At 41.0% G+C, this 15,813-nt stretch overlaps 1 protein-coding gene and 1 pseudogene across 1 annotated transcript in view; one reads left to right on the forward strand and one right to left on the reverse strand.

Annotated features, from left to right (window-relative positions):
* The window catches only part of LOC146610672 (uncharacterized), a 77,488-nt gene extending 65,134 nt beyond the window's left edge, over positions 1-12,354 (reverse strand). Inside the window, exons 1-3 of the mRNA XM_085344071.1 lie at positions 12,176-12,354; positions 9,442-9,657; positions 7,200-7,415 (exon numbers count right to left, since the gene is read on the reverse strand). Coding sequence (XP_085200197.1) covers positions 7,200-7,415; positions 9,442-9,657; positions 12,176-12,338 — 595 coding nt within the window. The 5' untranslated portion in view covers positions 12,339-12,354. The remainder of the gene's footprint in view (positions 1-7,199; positions 7,416-9,441; positions 9,658-12,175) is intronic.
* A 274-nt stretch (positions 12,355-12,628) lies between these two features.
* Positions 12,629-15,813, forward strand: part of LOC146610674 (tonsoku-like protein) — a 28,509-nt pseudogene continuing 25,324 nt past the window's right edge.

Genomic DNA, 15,813 nt, shown 5'->3' on the forward strand with positions numbered 1-15,813 from the left:
TGTCACGGTTCGATATTTTTTCGATACAAAAAAAATGTTCATGCCTTTTTAATTTGTCATTTATTAAAATTATAAATATATATTTTAACTCAAAAGTACAGTTTTTAAATTTAACCCTAACCCTTGTGCGCGTTTTTTATTTTGACAGCGAATGCGCACCTGTGGACCACTTATGTGCAGCCCTGGTTATATAGCTCGTCATATTGCAGCCACAGAAATTATTTTGTCCATGAAACCATAAAGCTGCACTTTCTTTTTGCCTTATAGTCTGATTTGTCATAACTTCTCCGTTTTGTGGTAAGCTTTTATTTGGCTGTCACTTCTTCACCCTGACCTGTCTTATTTGGCTCAGCAGAACTGAAATGCTTTTACACGCGCACTCACATAAGCTCAGCGATTCTCTGCGCGATCAACCTCTCACATGTTTAAGCTGCGGGAGATTTCACTTGTCATGTTTGCATAGTAAGCTAACGATTAATAAGACTATGTCAGAGGAATTGGTGAGGAATCACTCATCTTTGGAAAAGAGAGTTTATTACAGAGAAATGGCTCTTTCCAAAAAAAAAGCTATACTATCCGCTTCTTCTGGGCTATATTCTCAGCAGCATAAGGAGAATCATGTGCTAACAGCTGTCTAAATGACTCGGCTAAAGTTAGTAGCATGCTTGTTGTTTTTGTCTTTGCACTAGGATGATGTCGGTGTAAATGTGCAGTCATATTCGTTGTGTTCCCACTAGTGCTTTCAGGTTAATCTCGTTGAAATGACCTTAACGCCACAACACGGCAAATCTCCGTTAACGAGCTACCGCCGATCGCTCCGTGCATGGGGCTAGACGGCCAACACGTTAACGAGCTAACTGCGCTAACACACTAGTTCACACCAATGTAATTGAGCATTGCATGGCACATCCAACATACTGTTTTACTTTAGTCCATGACTCGCTTACTTTCAGGGTCATACGTCACATGAAAACCAAAATAATTCCAAACGCCAGATCTGAATGAGGGTCAATTTGCCTGTTGCAAGGAGAGCTTAACTTCTGTCTCGCTAGCTTGCCCTGTGCTCTTCCTTCTGACTATGCTGTCTGTGTGGAGCGCTCAGTGGATCTGCGCTCGACAGTGCAGCCTAGGCGGAGTAGTCGAACGCAGATCCACTGAGCGCTCAACACAGACAGCATAGTCAGAATGAAGAGCGCAGGGCAAGCTAGCAAGACAGAAGTTAAGCTCTCCTTGCAACATGAACCTCCCCCACCCTCATTCAGATCTGGCGTTTGGAATTATTTTGGTTTTCATGTGACGTATGACCCTGAAGGTAAGCAAGGCAAGGCAAGGCAAGGCAAGGCAAATTTATTTGTATAGCACAATTCAACAACAAGGTGATTCAAAGTGCTTTACAGAGACATTAGAAACAAAAACAAATAAAAAGCATGATTTAAAATTGATTAAAACAAGCAAACAAACAAACTAACTAAACACACACATTTCACACCTGTTCGCGCGATCTGAACCCTTATCGTAAGGGGAGCTACCAGTCCTTCTGTGGACGAGCTACTTTCTATTTTAAATTCCCTGAATTTAAAGTACTCTCTAGACCCAGTCTAGACCCAGTTGGGGAGCTACCCAGAGCTCTAATCCCACACCTGTTCGCGCGATCTGAACCCTTATCGTAAGGGGAGCTACCAGTCCTTCTGTGGACGAGCTACTTTCTGTTTTAAATTCCCCGAATTTAAAATACTCTCTAGACCCAGTCTAGACCCAGCTGGGGAGCTACCCAGAGCTCTAATCCCACTTAACAAACAAACAAACAAACAAAACAGTATATAAAATCAAAACAGATAAAATCAGAACAGTAGATAAAATCAGTAGTTAATGTAAGTTTTGAAATTTAAGCTTAACTAATTAACAAACAAACAAGACAGATAAAATCAGAAATAGATAAGATCAGTAGTTAGTGTAAGTTTTGAAATTTAAGCTTAAAAGTGTGGATTTGGTGCTTTATTCAAATGCAGCTGAGAACAGGTGAGTCTTCAACCTGGATTTAAATAAACTGAGTGTTTCAGCTGATCTGAGGCTTTCTGGGAGTTTGTTCCAGATATAAGGAGCATAAAAGCTGAATGCAGCTTCTCCGTGTCTGGTTCTGACTCTGAGAACTGATAAAAGACCGGATCCAGATGACCTGAGGGATCTGGAAGGTTCATACTGGGTTAGGAGGTCACTGATGTATTTTGGTCCTAAACCATTCAGAGCTTTATAGGCCAGCATCAGAACTTTAAAGTCTATCCTCTGACGGACAGGCAGCCAGTGTAAAGACCTCAGAGCTGGACTGATGTGGTCCACTTTTTTGGTCTTAGTGAGGACTCGAGCAGCAGAGTTCTGAATGAGCTGTAGTTGTCTGACTGATTTTTTAGGTAGACCTGTAAAGATGCTGTTACAGTAATCAAGCCTACTAAAAATGAATGCATGGACTAGTTTTTCCAGGTCCTGTTGAGACATCAGATCTTTTATCCTTGAAATATTCTTGAGGTGATAGTAAGCTGATTTTGTTATTGTCTTAATGTGTTTTTCTAAGTTTAGGTCTGCATCCATCACTACACCCAAATTTCTCGCCTGGTCTGTGGTTTTTAGATGTATAGATTGAAGTTCTCTGGTGACCTGTAATCGTTTTTCTTTGGCGCCAAAGACTATTACTTCAGTTTTGTTTTTGTTTAGTTGGAGAAAATTGTGGCACAACCAGTCATTAATTTCCTCAATGCATTTACCAAGAGCCTGTACAGGGCCTCGGTCTCCTGGTGACATTGTGATATATATTTGTGTGTCATCTGCATAGCTGTGGTAGTTTATTTTGTTGTTCTTTATAATCTGTGCCAGTGGGAGCATGTAAATGTTAAACAGAGGGGGTCCCAAGATGGAACCTTGGGGAACTCCACATGTGATACTTGTCTGCTCGGATGTGAAGTTACCTATTGATACAAAGTATTTCCTGTTTTCTACGTATGTTTTGAACCAGTTTAGTACAGTTCCTGAGAGACCTGCCCAGTTCTCCAGTCGTTTGAGTAATATGTTGTGGTCAACTGTATCAAATGCTGCACTGAGATCCAGCAAAACTAGGACTGACATTTTTCCACTGTCTGTGTTCAGACATATGTCATTAAACACTTTTGTCAGAGCGGTTTCAGTGCTGTGGTTCTGTCTAAAACCTGACTGGAAGGCATCGTAGCAGTTATTCTGTTTTAAGAAGTAATTGAGCTGTTGAGAAACTGCTTTTTCAATGATCTTACTTAAAAATGGGAGATTTGAGATCGGCCTGTAGTTTTTCATTTGTGTCTTGTCAAGATTGTCCTTTTTCAGTATAGGTTTGATTACAGCAGTTTTTAGTGGTTCTGGAAACACACCTGACATTAAGGAAAAGTTGACGATCTGTAACAGGTCTGACTCTAAAGTCTTTGAGACCTTTTTGAAAAAACTTGTTGGCAGGACATCTAAACAGCAAGAGGAGGAGTTCAGTTGACCTAAGATGTCCTCCAGGTCTTTGCTGTTAATCGGGTGAAACTCTTTGATGGTGTTTAAACAGTTTTTCGGTGGACACAGTACATATCCTGGATCTGCTGTTGGTGTACCAACTGCTTGTCTAATCTTTTGGATTTTGTCTGTGAAGAATTTGGCAAAGTCATTGCAGGCCATGGTTGAATGAAGTTCAGCTGCCACTGGCACAGGAGGGTTTGTTAGCCTGTCAACTGTAGAAAATAAGACCCAAGCATTATGGCTGTTTTTAGTGATGATGTCAGAGAAGTAGGACCTTCTTGCACTCCTCAGTTGTAAATTATAATTGTGAAGTTTCTCTTTATAGATGTCATAATGAACCTGGAGGTTTGTTTTTCTCCATCTGCGCTCAGCTTTCCTACACTCTCTTTTTTCATTTTTCACTAGTGTGGAGTTTCTCCATGGAGACTTTTTCCTTCCAGAGATAACCTTCACCTTAATGGGAGCAATAGTGTCCATTACATTTAACATTTTTGCATTGAAGCTATTGACGAGCTCATTGACTGAACCTTTGGACAGGTCAGGTGTTAATGGGAAGACCTGGTTAAAGATCTCACTACTGTCTTCAGTTATACACCGTTTTGTGATCACTGCTGTTGATATATTTGTGTGGGCTGAGATTTTACTTTCAAAGAAAACACAGTAATGATCAGATAAGCCCACATCAGACACAGTAATGTTTGAAATGCTCAGGCTCTTGGAGATCAGTAGGTCAAGAGTGTGTCCTCTATTATGTGTGGCCTCTGTTACATGCTGAGTCAGCCCAAAGTTGCCCAGAGTGTTACTCAGGTCTTTAGTCCCTTTGTCCTGAGGGTTGTCCACATGGATGTTAAAATCCCCAACAATAATTACACAGTCGAAATCAACACAGATCACAGACAGCAGTTCACTGAGGTCATTAAAAAAGTCTGTGCAGTATTTGGGAGGCCTGTAAACATTAAGAAACACAACTTTGGACGGGGCCTTCAGCTGTAAAGCCACATATTCAAAAGACTGAAAACTTCCAGGAGATAGCTGCTTACATTGAAATGATTCATTAAATAAGACAGCAACCCCTCCTCCTCTCCTGCTCACCCTGGCCTCACTGATAAAACTGTAGTTAGGAGGGGTCGTCTCGATGAGAACAGCTCCACTAAGCGAGTCATGGACTAAAGTAAAACAGTATGTTGGATGTGCCATGCAATGCTCAATTACATGGGTGGGAACTAGTGTGTTAGCGCAGTTAGCTCGTTAACGTGTTGGCCGTCTAGCCCCATGCACGGGGCGATCGGTGGTAGCTCGTTAACGGAGATTTGCCGTGTTGTGGCGTTAAGGTCATTTCAACGAGATTAACCTGAAAGCACTAGTGGGAACACAACGAATATGACTGCACATTTACGCCGACATCATCCTAGTGCAAAGACAAAAACAACAAGCATGCTACTAACTATAGCCGAGTCATTTAGACAGCTGTTAGCACATGATTCTCCTTATGGGGACCTGATATGTTTAATATGCTGCTGAGAATATAGCCCAGAAGAAGCGGATAGTATAGCTTTTATTTTGGAAAGAGACATTTCTCTGTAATAAACTCTCTTTTCCAAAGATGAGTGATTCCTCAATCAGATACAGGGCTCGCAAAATCGCTAGCCCGACGTCCTGGGGCTAGCAATTTTTTCAGTCGGGCTACCAAAATCTATCTCTTCCCTGCCCGTCGGGCTATTGTAGGAAGGAAAAATATATGTCAATGCTTTTGAATTCTTTCAGAAATGTAGCTGGGTAATTATGTCATTGGCATCGGTGAGCCACTGTCAATATGTGACATATTGAAATCCCGTTTGAATTTGCGCTTGTTTTTTTGCTTTCACTTTGCAATCGTGCGAACTGTGTATAGAGAGCGACAGCACTGATCTGTGAGTGATGATAATTTGCGCACCAATTCCTCTGACATCGTCTTATTAATCGTTAGCTTACTATGCAAACATGACAAGTGAAATCTCCCGCAGCTTAAAAATGTGAGAGGTTGATCGCGCAGAGAATCGCTGAGCTTATGTGAGTGCGCGTGTAAAAGCAGCAGGATATATATTTGACTACGATGACCTGGATGACTGAGAACCTTCACAGACAGATATATATTTTAGTTCTGCTGAGCCAAATAAGACAGGTCAGGGTGAAGAAGTGACAGCCAAAGAAAAGCTTACCACAAAACGGAGAAGTTATGACAAATCAGACTATAAGGCAAAAAGAAAGTGCAGCTTTATGGTTTCATGGACAAAATAATTTCTGTGGCTGCAATATGACAAGCTAAATAACCAGGGCTGCACATAAGTGGTCCGCAGGTGCGCATTCGCTGTCAAAATAAAAAACACGCACAAGGGTTAGGGTTAAATTTAAAAACTGTACTTTTGAGTTAAAATATATATTTATAATTTTAATAAATGACAAATTAAAAAGGCATGAACATTTTTTTTGTATCGAAAAAATATCGAACCGTGACACCAAAGTATCGAACCGAACCGAACCGTGAATTTTGTGTATCGTTGCACCCCTAACATATATATATATATATATATATATATATATATATATATATATATATATATATATATATATATATATATATATATATATATATATATATATATATGTTATTAAATTTGATATTCACTGTAAGTGTGCCTGCAGGTGCAGGGGCGCAGCACAGGCGAAGGAGTGACGACTGCAATTTGGAGGGACAAACAAAGTGACCATATGAATGACAAATATGAATATGGAGGAATAAATAACAAGCTGACGTTTCAACTCATTGTAGGGTGTCTTCCTCTCTCTTGTACTCAATTATTTTCAACATAAGACAGTCCTGACAGGGGCGACACTGGGAGGGCTAGACATTTTGGCTCTTAGAATATTACGTCAGTTTCCTTATTGCAGTCGGTCTTTAAATTCTTCATGTGCCTCTATAAAGTATATTGGAGGTCTGATTAGGACCCAACATGAGTTAGATTTCTTAATACAAAACTGAATCTATCTATTAAAGTTTTGCATACCTATTCTGTGCAACTTTACTTCAGGGTTCCACATGATGCCCAGCTCCTGCCCGGTCCAGATGATGATGCCTTTGGTTTCCTGCTTCAGTGCAAGCTGCTCTCCTTCCTGATTGGTGGAGATTTCCTCCTGTTCCTCTTTAGTCTGTGGAGGATCTGTGTTCTGCTGGTCCAGACTGGAGTTCCTTTCCTGGCTACAGACCTGCGGGTCATCCAGATCCTCATTTTCCTTACAATCATGTTGCTGTGGGAGGTCTTGATGGACAGAACACACAAGAAAAAAGTCACACTGTGAGCAGGTCTCTCAGATATGTGAGCGATATTTAAATATTCTCTCTCATGCAGCGAACAGAGAAGAATTCTGTTTACATGCAGAAAGTCATCATTTATGAGGCGTACAGCTCACTACTCCAACTTGGTCCTTGTGGCCAATAATCCACAGTTTTCATTGTCTCAACATTTTTCTACATTCTGCGTACAGTTCTGGGCTAACATGACTTAAATCTGAAACAGAAAACATGTCTCCAGTGAGGCAGTATCCCAGGCGGTAATGCACGCCATGTGTCTTTGTGACATTTTGTTATAAGTCATATTCATTTCTATATTATGAAATCTGCTTATTACACTTTTACATACCAAATCTGGTCAGCCGTGATCCAGGTTTCCACAACAAATCCAGCTGTTCTCCGGTCCAGACATTAATCCCTTCATCCTCCTGCTTCAGTGCAAGCTGCTCTCCTCCCTGATTGGTGGAGATTTCCTCCTGTTCCTCTTTAGTCTGTAGAGGCTCTGGGTCCTCCTGGTTGAGACTGGAGCTCCTCTCATGGTCACAGAACTGCTGATCATCCAGACCTTCGTGTTCAACAAAAGGACACAAGAAAATAGTGACTAATGTGATGATAAGAAAGCTCAAGAAGGATGAAAACGGTCACCTATTGAGAATTTAGCTTGCGTTTTATGTTGCCACAGAAACATTCACTGATAGTCATTTGTTCACTGGATGATGTTGATAACCTTACAGCTGTCTGGGGTCTGATTTTTAGATGTGACTGCCAGTGATCATCACACACTGTGAATAAACAAACAAATGAACAGCAGCATGATCTGAATATGATCATGAAAGCTTAAAGTATTTTACGACGGCAGGTAAGATATGCTGTTAATGCTAATCTTTTAACATTTTACTAATAAATATGATGCAAATCTCATGGTCCACTACATTCCAAAGATGCTCTGTTGGGTTGAGAGCTGGTAACTCTGGAGACCCGAGTACAGAGAACTCAATGTCATTTTAAGGGAACTGCATATTTTCTCTTTTTTGGACTACTCTCTGTAAATCATGCAGATGTTTGTGCTGGAAATTTAAACAGATCAGCAGTTTCTGAAATACTCAGATCAGCCAATGTGGCACCAACACCCACACCATGATCAAAGTGATTTCAATCACCGTCACTGATCGCTATATGCTGAAATGCATGGACTGCTGCCATCTGATTGGCTGATTACATTTTGGATTAAAGAGTAGTTGAACGGGTGTAGTTAACAAAGTGGCCGTAAGTATGTTTACATAGATGCAGTGTTAGGGAGTAACGGCATACATGTACCGGCGTTATGCATTTAAAATACAAAACATGAGTAACTGTATTCCGATATCCATCCATCCATTCGCTTATCCTTTTCAGGGTCGCGGGGGGTGCTGGAGCCTATCCCAGCTGTTATAGGGCGAAAGGTGGGGTACACCCTGGACAGGTCGCCAGTCTGTCGCAGGGCTAACACATAGGGACAGACAACCATTCACACTCACATTCACACCTAGTGGCAATTTGGATTATCCAATTAACCTATCCCCACAAGCTGCATGTCTTTGGACGGTGGGAGGAAGCCGGAGTACCCGGAGAGAACCCACGCAAACACGGTGAGAACATGCAAACTCCACACAGAAAGACCCCGGCCTGATGGTGGAATTGAACTCAGGACTTTCTTGCTGTGAGGCAACAGTGCTAACCACCGTGCCGCCGATAGTTACCGATAATTTGGTAATAATTAGAATACAGTTACTTCTAAATAAATGGATTACACGATGGTCTTTTCCTGTTTCATATGTCAGGCTATACCCTCTCTAATTTTGTTGATTTCACGCATTACCGGAAACCCAAACAAAACACGCAACAAGAAGCTCTAGTGTAAGTGTCTTGGTAATGTTGGTGGCGTCAGTTATACAATGGACCCAGAAACCGAGCTGCTCTCAACTATAAAGACTCCACCCGAAAGAAACATCTGGAAGTACATTCTTTTTTTAAAGACTAACATTAGCTAGGGCTGTGCGACATGACCAAAATCTCATATCCCAATATAAGACGTTTCTCGTCTTATATTGTAGTTTTATTTTATAGTGTTTCTGTGTTCTGCTGGTCCAGACTGGAGTTCCTTTCCTGGCTACAGACCTGCGGGTCATCCAGATCCTCATTTTCCTTACAATCATGTTGCTGTGGGAGGTCTTGATGGACAGAACACACAAGAAAAAAGTCACACTGTGAGCAGGTCTCTCAGATATGTGAGCGATATTTAAATATTCTCTCTCATGCAGCGAACAGAGAAGAATTCTGTTTACATGCAGAAAGTCATCATTTATGAGGCGTACAGCTCACTACTCCAACTTGGTCCTTGTGGCCAATAATCCACAGTTTTCATTGTCTCAACATTTTTCTACATTCTGCGTACAGTTCTGGGCTAACATGACTTAAATCTGAAACAGAAAACATGTCTCCAGTGAGGCAGTATCCCAGGCGGTAATGCACGCCATGTGTCTTTGTGACATTTTGTTATAAGTCATATTCATTTCTATATTATGAAATCTGCTTATTACACTTTTACATACCAAATCTGGTCAGCCGTGATCCAGGTTTCCACAACAAATCCAGCTGTTCTCCGGTCCAGACATTAATCCCTTCATCCTCCTGCTTCAGTGCAAGCTGCTCTCCTTCCTGATTGGTGGAGATTTCCTCCTGTTCCTCTTTAGTCTGTAGAGGCTCTGGGTCCTCCTGGTTGAGACTGGAGCTCCTCTCATGGTCACAGAACTGCTGATCATCCAGACCTTCGTGTTCAACAAAAGGACACAAGAAAATAGTGACTAATGTGATGATAAGAAAGCTCAAGAAGGATGAAAACGGTCACCTATTGAGAATTTAGCTTGCGTTTTATGTTGCCACAGAAACATTCACTGATAGTCATTTGTTCACTGGATGATGTTGATAACCTTACAGCTGTCTGGGGTCTGATTTTTAGATGTGACTGCCAGTGATCATCACACACTGTGAATAAACAAACAAATGAACAGCAGCATGATCTGAATATGATCATGAAAGCTTAAAGTATTTTACGACGGCAGGTAAGATATGCTGTTAATGCTAATCTTTTAACATTTTACTAATAAATATGATGCAAATCTCATGGTCCACTACATTCCAAAGATGCTCTGTTGGGTTGAGAGCTGGTAACTCTGGAGACCCGAGTACAGAGAACTCAATGTCATTTTAAGGGAACTGCATATTTTCTCTTTTTTGGACTACTCTCTGTAAATCATGCAGATGTTTGTGCTGGAAATTTAAACAGATCAGCAGTTTCTGAAATACTCAGATCAGCCAATGTGGCACCAACACCCACACCATGATCAAAGTGATTTCAATCACCGTCACTGATCGCTATATGCTGAAATGCATGGACTGCTGCCATCTGATTGGCTGATTGAATTGGATTAAAGAGTAGTTGAACGGGTGTAGTTAACAAAGTGGCCGTAAGTATGTTTACATAGATGCAGTGTTAGGGAGTAACGGCATACATGTACCGGCATTATGCATTTAAAATACAAAACATGAGTAACTGTATTCCGATATCCATCCATCCATTCGCTTATCCTTTTCAGGGTCGCGGGGGGCGCTGGAGCCTATCCCAGCTGTTATAGGGCGAAAGGTGGGGTACACCCTGGACAGGTCGCCAGTCTGTCGCAGGGCTAACACATAGGGACAGACAACCATTCACACTCACATTCACACCTAGTGGCAATTTGGATTATCCAATTAACCTATCCCCACAAGCTGCATGTCTTTGGACGGTGGGAGGAAGCCGGAGTACCCGGAGAGAACCCACGCAAACACGGTGAGAACATGCAAACTCCACACAGAAAGACCCCGGCCTGATGGTGGAATTGAACTCAGGACTTTCTTGCTGTGAGGCAACAGTGCTAACCACCGTGCCGCCGATAGTTACCGATAATTTGGTAATAATTAGAATACAGTTACTTCTAAATAAATGGATTACACGATGGTGTATATATGATATATATGATATATATCCCGATAATGATATATATGACAAAATAGTGCTTTTTCTGTAAATTCTGTGAATATCGGGCAACTTGACTTTCATGAAGTGTTTTCAGCTGGGTGTCGTGTACCTGGAGTCGAGTATTTTGACCAATGCACTATATATTTTTAGATATATGTTGTAACGGCCGCCATTTTCTTTCTGAGTATTTATTACACGTGGGGGAAAAGCCTGTTCTAACGTATGAGTCTAAGGTTTATTTTGAGCACCTGATGGCTCTTTTTTGCTTCTCATCTATAAACTCTCTCCACAAACTTTCACATGATTCATGCGTAGGTGGTCGAAGAGGTTTGTCGTGTTTGAGTCCGTGGTGGGAACCAGTCTGGGCATAATTTCCATAGTACAGTTTTCTGATCCGTGTCAGACTTTTCATAACCAAACCATGTCCATGCAACAGGGGGAGCCCCTCATTTAGGAATAACATCCTCAATTTGTTTTGACTGGTCCTTCTGTTTGGAGCTACCAGGTTCTGCCTCATCTTTATTGATTGTACAGCCCTAACGTAAGCCTACTACAACTACCTTGTATTAGTTTATGTAGCTATCTAGGTTATGTCTCACTTCAGAATCTTCGATGTACTATTGCTGTGTGACTCATTACTATTACTGAAGGCTGCATTACAACCTGCTACTTGCAAATAATTATGTGCAGTTCTGAAAGCAAACAGAAAGAAAACCTATTACTGATACAGAAATTGTGTTCTATACGAGATCGCTGCAAAAACTGCAGCCTTGCCTAATGTCCACCCTACTGTTACTCATTTTACATCACGATTTAAAAATTTACTTGAGATTGCTTTCAGAACTGCACATGATTGTTTGTAGCTAGCAGGATGTTAATGCTATGAATCAAGTCTAACAGTCTTTAGTCTATGAAATAACTTTAGCTAAAGCCAGCTAACAATGTTAGCTCGGTGGCTAGTAGCCTTCAGTTATAGCAATAATTCACACAGCAATAGTACATTCAAGTAGTTGTAACAAGCAAGTAATAAAGTAATAAAGTAATCCGGACCAAAGTATTCAGAATACGTTATTCACATTGAGTAACTTAATGGAATAGTTACAAACTCCATTTGGGCCATGTATTCTGTAATCTTTCGTGGAAAACATTTTAAAAGTAACCTTCTCAACACTGCACAGATATAACTTCATACACTTTACTGTGGTGTATTACTAGTTCAATGCATTTAGATCATGCCCACGTGAATCGCAACCCTCACACCTCCACACCTGTATTGTGTGACTTTATCCCGGGTCTGATATCAAGCAGTCTTAGCTGACGGATCTCTTCCTCATACCGGACGATCGTTTTTTCAAACTCTGAGAAGATTTCTTCTGCAGCAGAAGTTAATCTCTCCTTGATAAACTCTCTAAGATTCGGAACTGAAGACATTATTGCAACAACAACCGACACGGCCAAACCAACATCTTCAAACTTAATTCAGGATCGCGATGGGATCTCTCAATGGCGCCATTGCTGCTATTCTTCTTCTACTGAATTTACGGTAGGCTGGAGGTATAAAAGGCGTAATACTGCCCTCGTCAGGTCTCCTGATTTCTCTAGTACAGACTCTGCTTTGTCTTTCTACAAAGAGTTGATGACATTAAATACAGATGTTTTAACAGTGCTTGAATGTTTTATTTTGTTTACTCTAGCCTCCAACTCAAACTTTGGTTGCTCCTATGCCCACGTCACTTCCTCCACCAATCAGAATGAGGGTCCGGGTTCAGGAAGACGTCTTCCTGATCCCAGTTCCACAAAGGTCGGTGAAAACTTTTAAGTTTGAGCAGTATATAAAAATAAATCCCAATCTGATTGGTATAGTGTTTTTTTGTTGTTGTTGTTGTTGTTTTGTTTTTAATTTCTGTTTAATCGCCGGTCATTGCTCTGCATCCCAGTGAGGCCAACTCCTGCTCTGTGTCGTGGCTGTGTGAGCAGACAGCTCAGCGTTACTACCAGAAATGTGGCCTCCTGCCTCGTCTCTCTCTGCAGAAAGAAGGCGCTCTGCTCTCCCCGCAGGACCAGCTACTGGCCGTCCTGCACACAAATGAAGAGGTGAGGTGACACTGAGGAGAGCCAGAAGTGACCATACTTGGACCACAGACAATTTAAAAGATGCTGAAGACTACCATGATTGGTTGATGAAGTCTGATCACGAGTGTTTAAGACAAATGTTGTCACTGTTGCTATCTTGGATTTTTTTTTAAAAAACCCACAGTGACAAGAGGATGGCTATGACTGTGAAACAGCTTGCATGTCAGCCAGTGAGCATACTCCTTTTCTTAGGCAAAGTATGGCCCAAATTCATAAAATAGACTTTCTCATAGACACAGAGGTCTTTTCATTAAATCACTGATAGAAGGAATGGAGGTTCTAGGTCCTTCCACAATGACTTCATCTTTCATTACCCAGATGAGGCGTGCAGGTTTTAGACTGTATGATTCTGGTAAGAAGGTGAAGGGCTGGTTATGTTAACAAGCTGCCTGAGAAACTACAATCTGAGAAACTGTAAAGATTAGAACCATTTCTATTACCAGACTGGATGCTGACTTGCTTTTGGAGCCAGCTTCCAGAAGACACTGAAGGAATCACAGTTTTTGGGATTGAATCCTTGGCTTCACTTTCCTGCACCAGTGCAGGATAACTGATGGGTTTGTATTGCAGGTTCTGGCTGAAGTTTGCTCGTGCACTCTCAGAAATAGAGGTATGAGAGAAGAACATTTTTGTACCTATAGGTACATTTTTTTTAAAATGTTCCCTTAAAAGTACAATACTGGCCTTTAAAAGTCCAGAAATGCCCCTTTAAAGGTACAATTTAAAGTACAAATCTGTACCATTTTGACCTGTACTGCAGTGACAGTGGCAGAATGTGGTAATGGGTCAGCATGGGAAAATCTGGATGGGCCTGGTTAATTGTAAAATTCATATGAGATGTGAGTGTGCTCATAAAAGCTACATGTTATAATCAAATCTGTTGGTCCTCTCCTCTGTACGTAAATTATCCTATGATGCAAAGAATATCTGTAACCTACCTTTGTGTAAGTTATGTTAAATTATATTTTAAAAAAAAACACACAATGACATGCAGGCACAACCAAATGATGTTAAAAAAAACTGGTCCATTTCCATTTTATTAAATCAAATCAAATCACAAATCAAATCACTTTTTATTGTCACATCACATGTGCAGGCACACTGGCACAGCACATGCGAGTGAAATTCTTGTGTGCGAGCCCCACAAGCAACAGAGATGTGCAAACACAACAACACAAACGAGCAAAATACAAGAATGGCCAACCTGAAACTAATAAATATATGTACAATATATAATAGTGTATGCATTTCTGGATGTGTATACTAAATATTTTCCTACGTGTGTGTGTGTGTGTGTGTGTGTGTGTGTGTGTGTATACACATTTTTACAAATTAAATAGTAAAAAAATAAAATAAAATAATAATAATAATAATAATAATAATAAAATATATAAAATATACAGAGTTGAATATGTGCAAAACAAGTGGCATTTATATACAGTGTGGAGTGCATAATGTTGAAGTTCCAGTAGTGAAGCTGAGGTGTCTATGACGTGTTCAGCAGTCTGATGGCCTGATGGAAAAAGCTGTCTCTCAGTCTGCTGGTACGGGACCGGATGCTGCAGAACCTCCTTCCTGATGGAAGCAGTCTGAACAGTTTATGGCTGGGGTGACTGGAGTCCTTGATGATCCTCCCCGCTTTCCTCAGGCACCGCTTCCTGTAGATGTCTTGGAGGGAGGGAAGCTCACCTCCAATTATCCGTTCAGAGCACCGCACTACTCGCTGGAGTTCCAGTTATAATTTTTAATGTTTTAAATCTTGGTTGTAGCCTTCAAAAACGTGAAATCATATTACTGTTATGTTTGGCCATTTACTTTTTCGCTTTTACTACATCCTAGAATTGTTCATTAATTGGGAGGTTTTTATGGAATTTGCAACATCAAGTTAAACCGAGGTTCTTTGGAAGTTAAAATGTCAAGCAGATGTTTATGTTACGGTGACTACACTTTGTAAATTACAAATATAGTTCGCCAAGACAGCATAACGGTTTCTAAACAACTGCGCATTAATACCACAATGTTGTATTTCCATGTATCAAGTTCGCAACGCGCATTAATCCCAAAGGCTGAAAAGCCAGCAGCGGTGAGTGCTCCGCCTCCGCGCTGACTAGCGTTGACGCAGAAAATGACTCTCAGGGGGTTATCAATGGAGGAGCTCCTTATAAAGTTGATGGAAGAAGGCATTGATGTGTCAGACGACGAGGCGCAAAGGTTTAGAGGTAAGTCGGGTGTGATTTTGTGTTGTTATAAAAATTACAACGTGTAATTTTACAGTAGAGTTAGCAAAAGTCCGAAGAGCTAGCTTTAACATGGGTGAATGCTAGCAGTTAGCTAAGTTTTAAACAAAGAAAGGTACAAATGTGGACTATTTAGACCAGGGGTGCTCAATACGTCGATCGCGATCGACCAGTCGATCGCAAAGGTAGTATTGGTAGATCGCATGGCATTAAAAAAATAGATGCCAGCCTATCATCCATCCCGTCACTTGATTGATACAGGGAAGCCAGTCAGATGACATCAGATTTTTTCTGACGCTTAGGTCGCTGCGCATGCGCAAACAGCGGCGCGAAGTGTAGTAAAACTGACAAGCTAGTCAGCGAGTTAACTCCAATTTTTAGCTCTCGGTTTTTTCTCTTAAACCTGGCCGTCAGCTATGAGGTGCCGTAAGGGACATTATTACTGAAACGCTCACACACACACTACTGAAATTTTAGCTCTCACACACACTACTGAAACGCTCTCACACACACACCTGAAATTTTAGCTCTCACAC

This window comes from Diplotaxodon limnothrissa, linkage group LG20, assembly GCF_057381915.1.
Source record: "Diplotaxodon limnothrissa isolate DT_005_m linkage group LG20, D_limnothrissa_male_GT1.1, whole genome shotgun sequence".
NCBI classification, from domain to species: Eukaryota; Metazoa; Chordata; class Actinopteri; order Cichliformes; family Cichlidae; genus Diplotaxodon; species Diplotaxodon limnothrissa.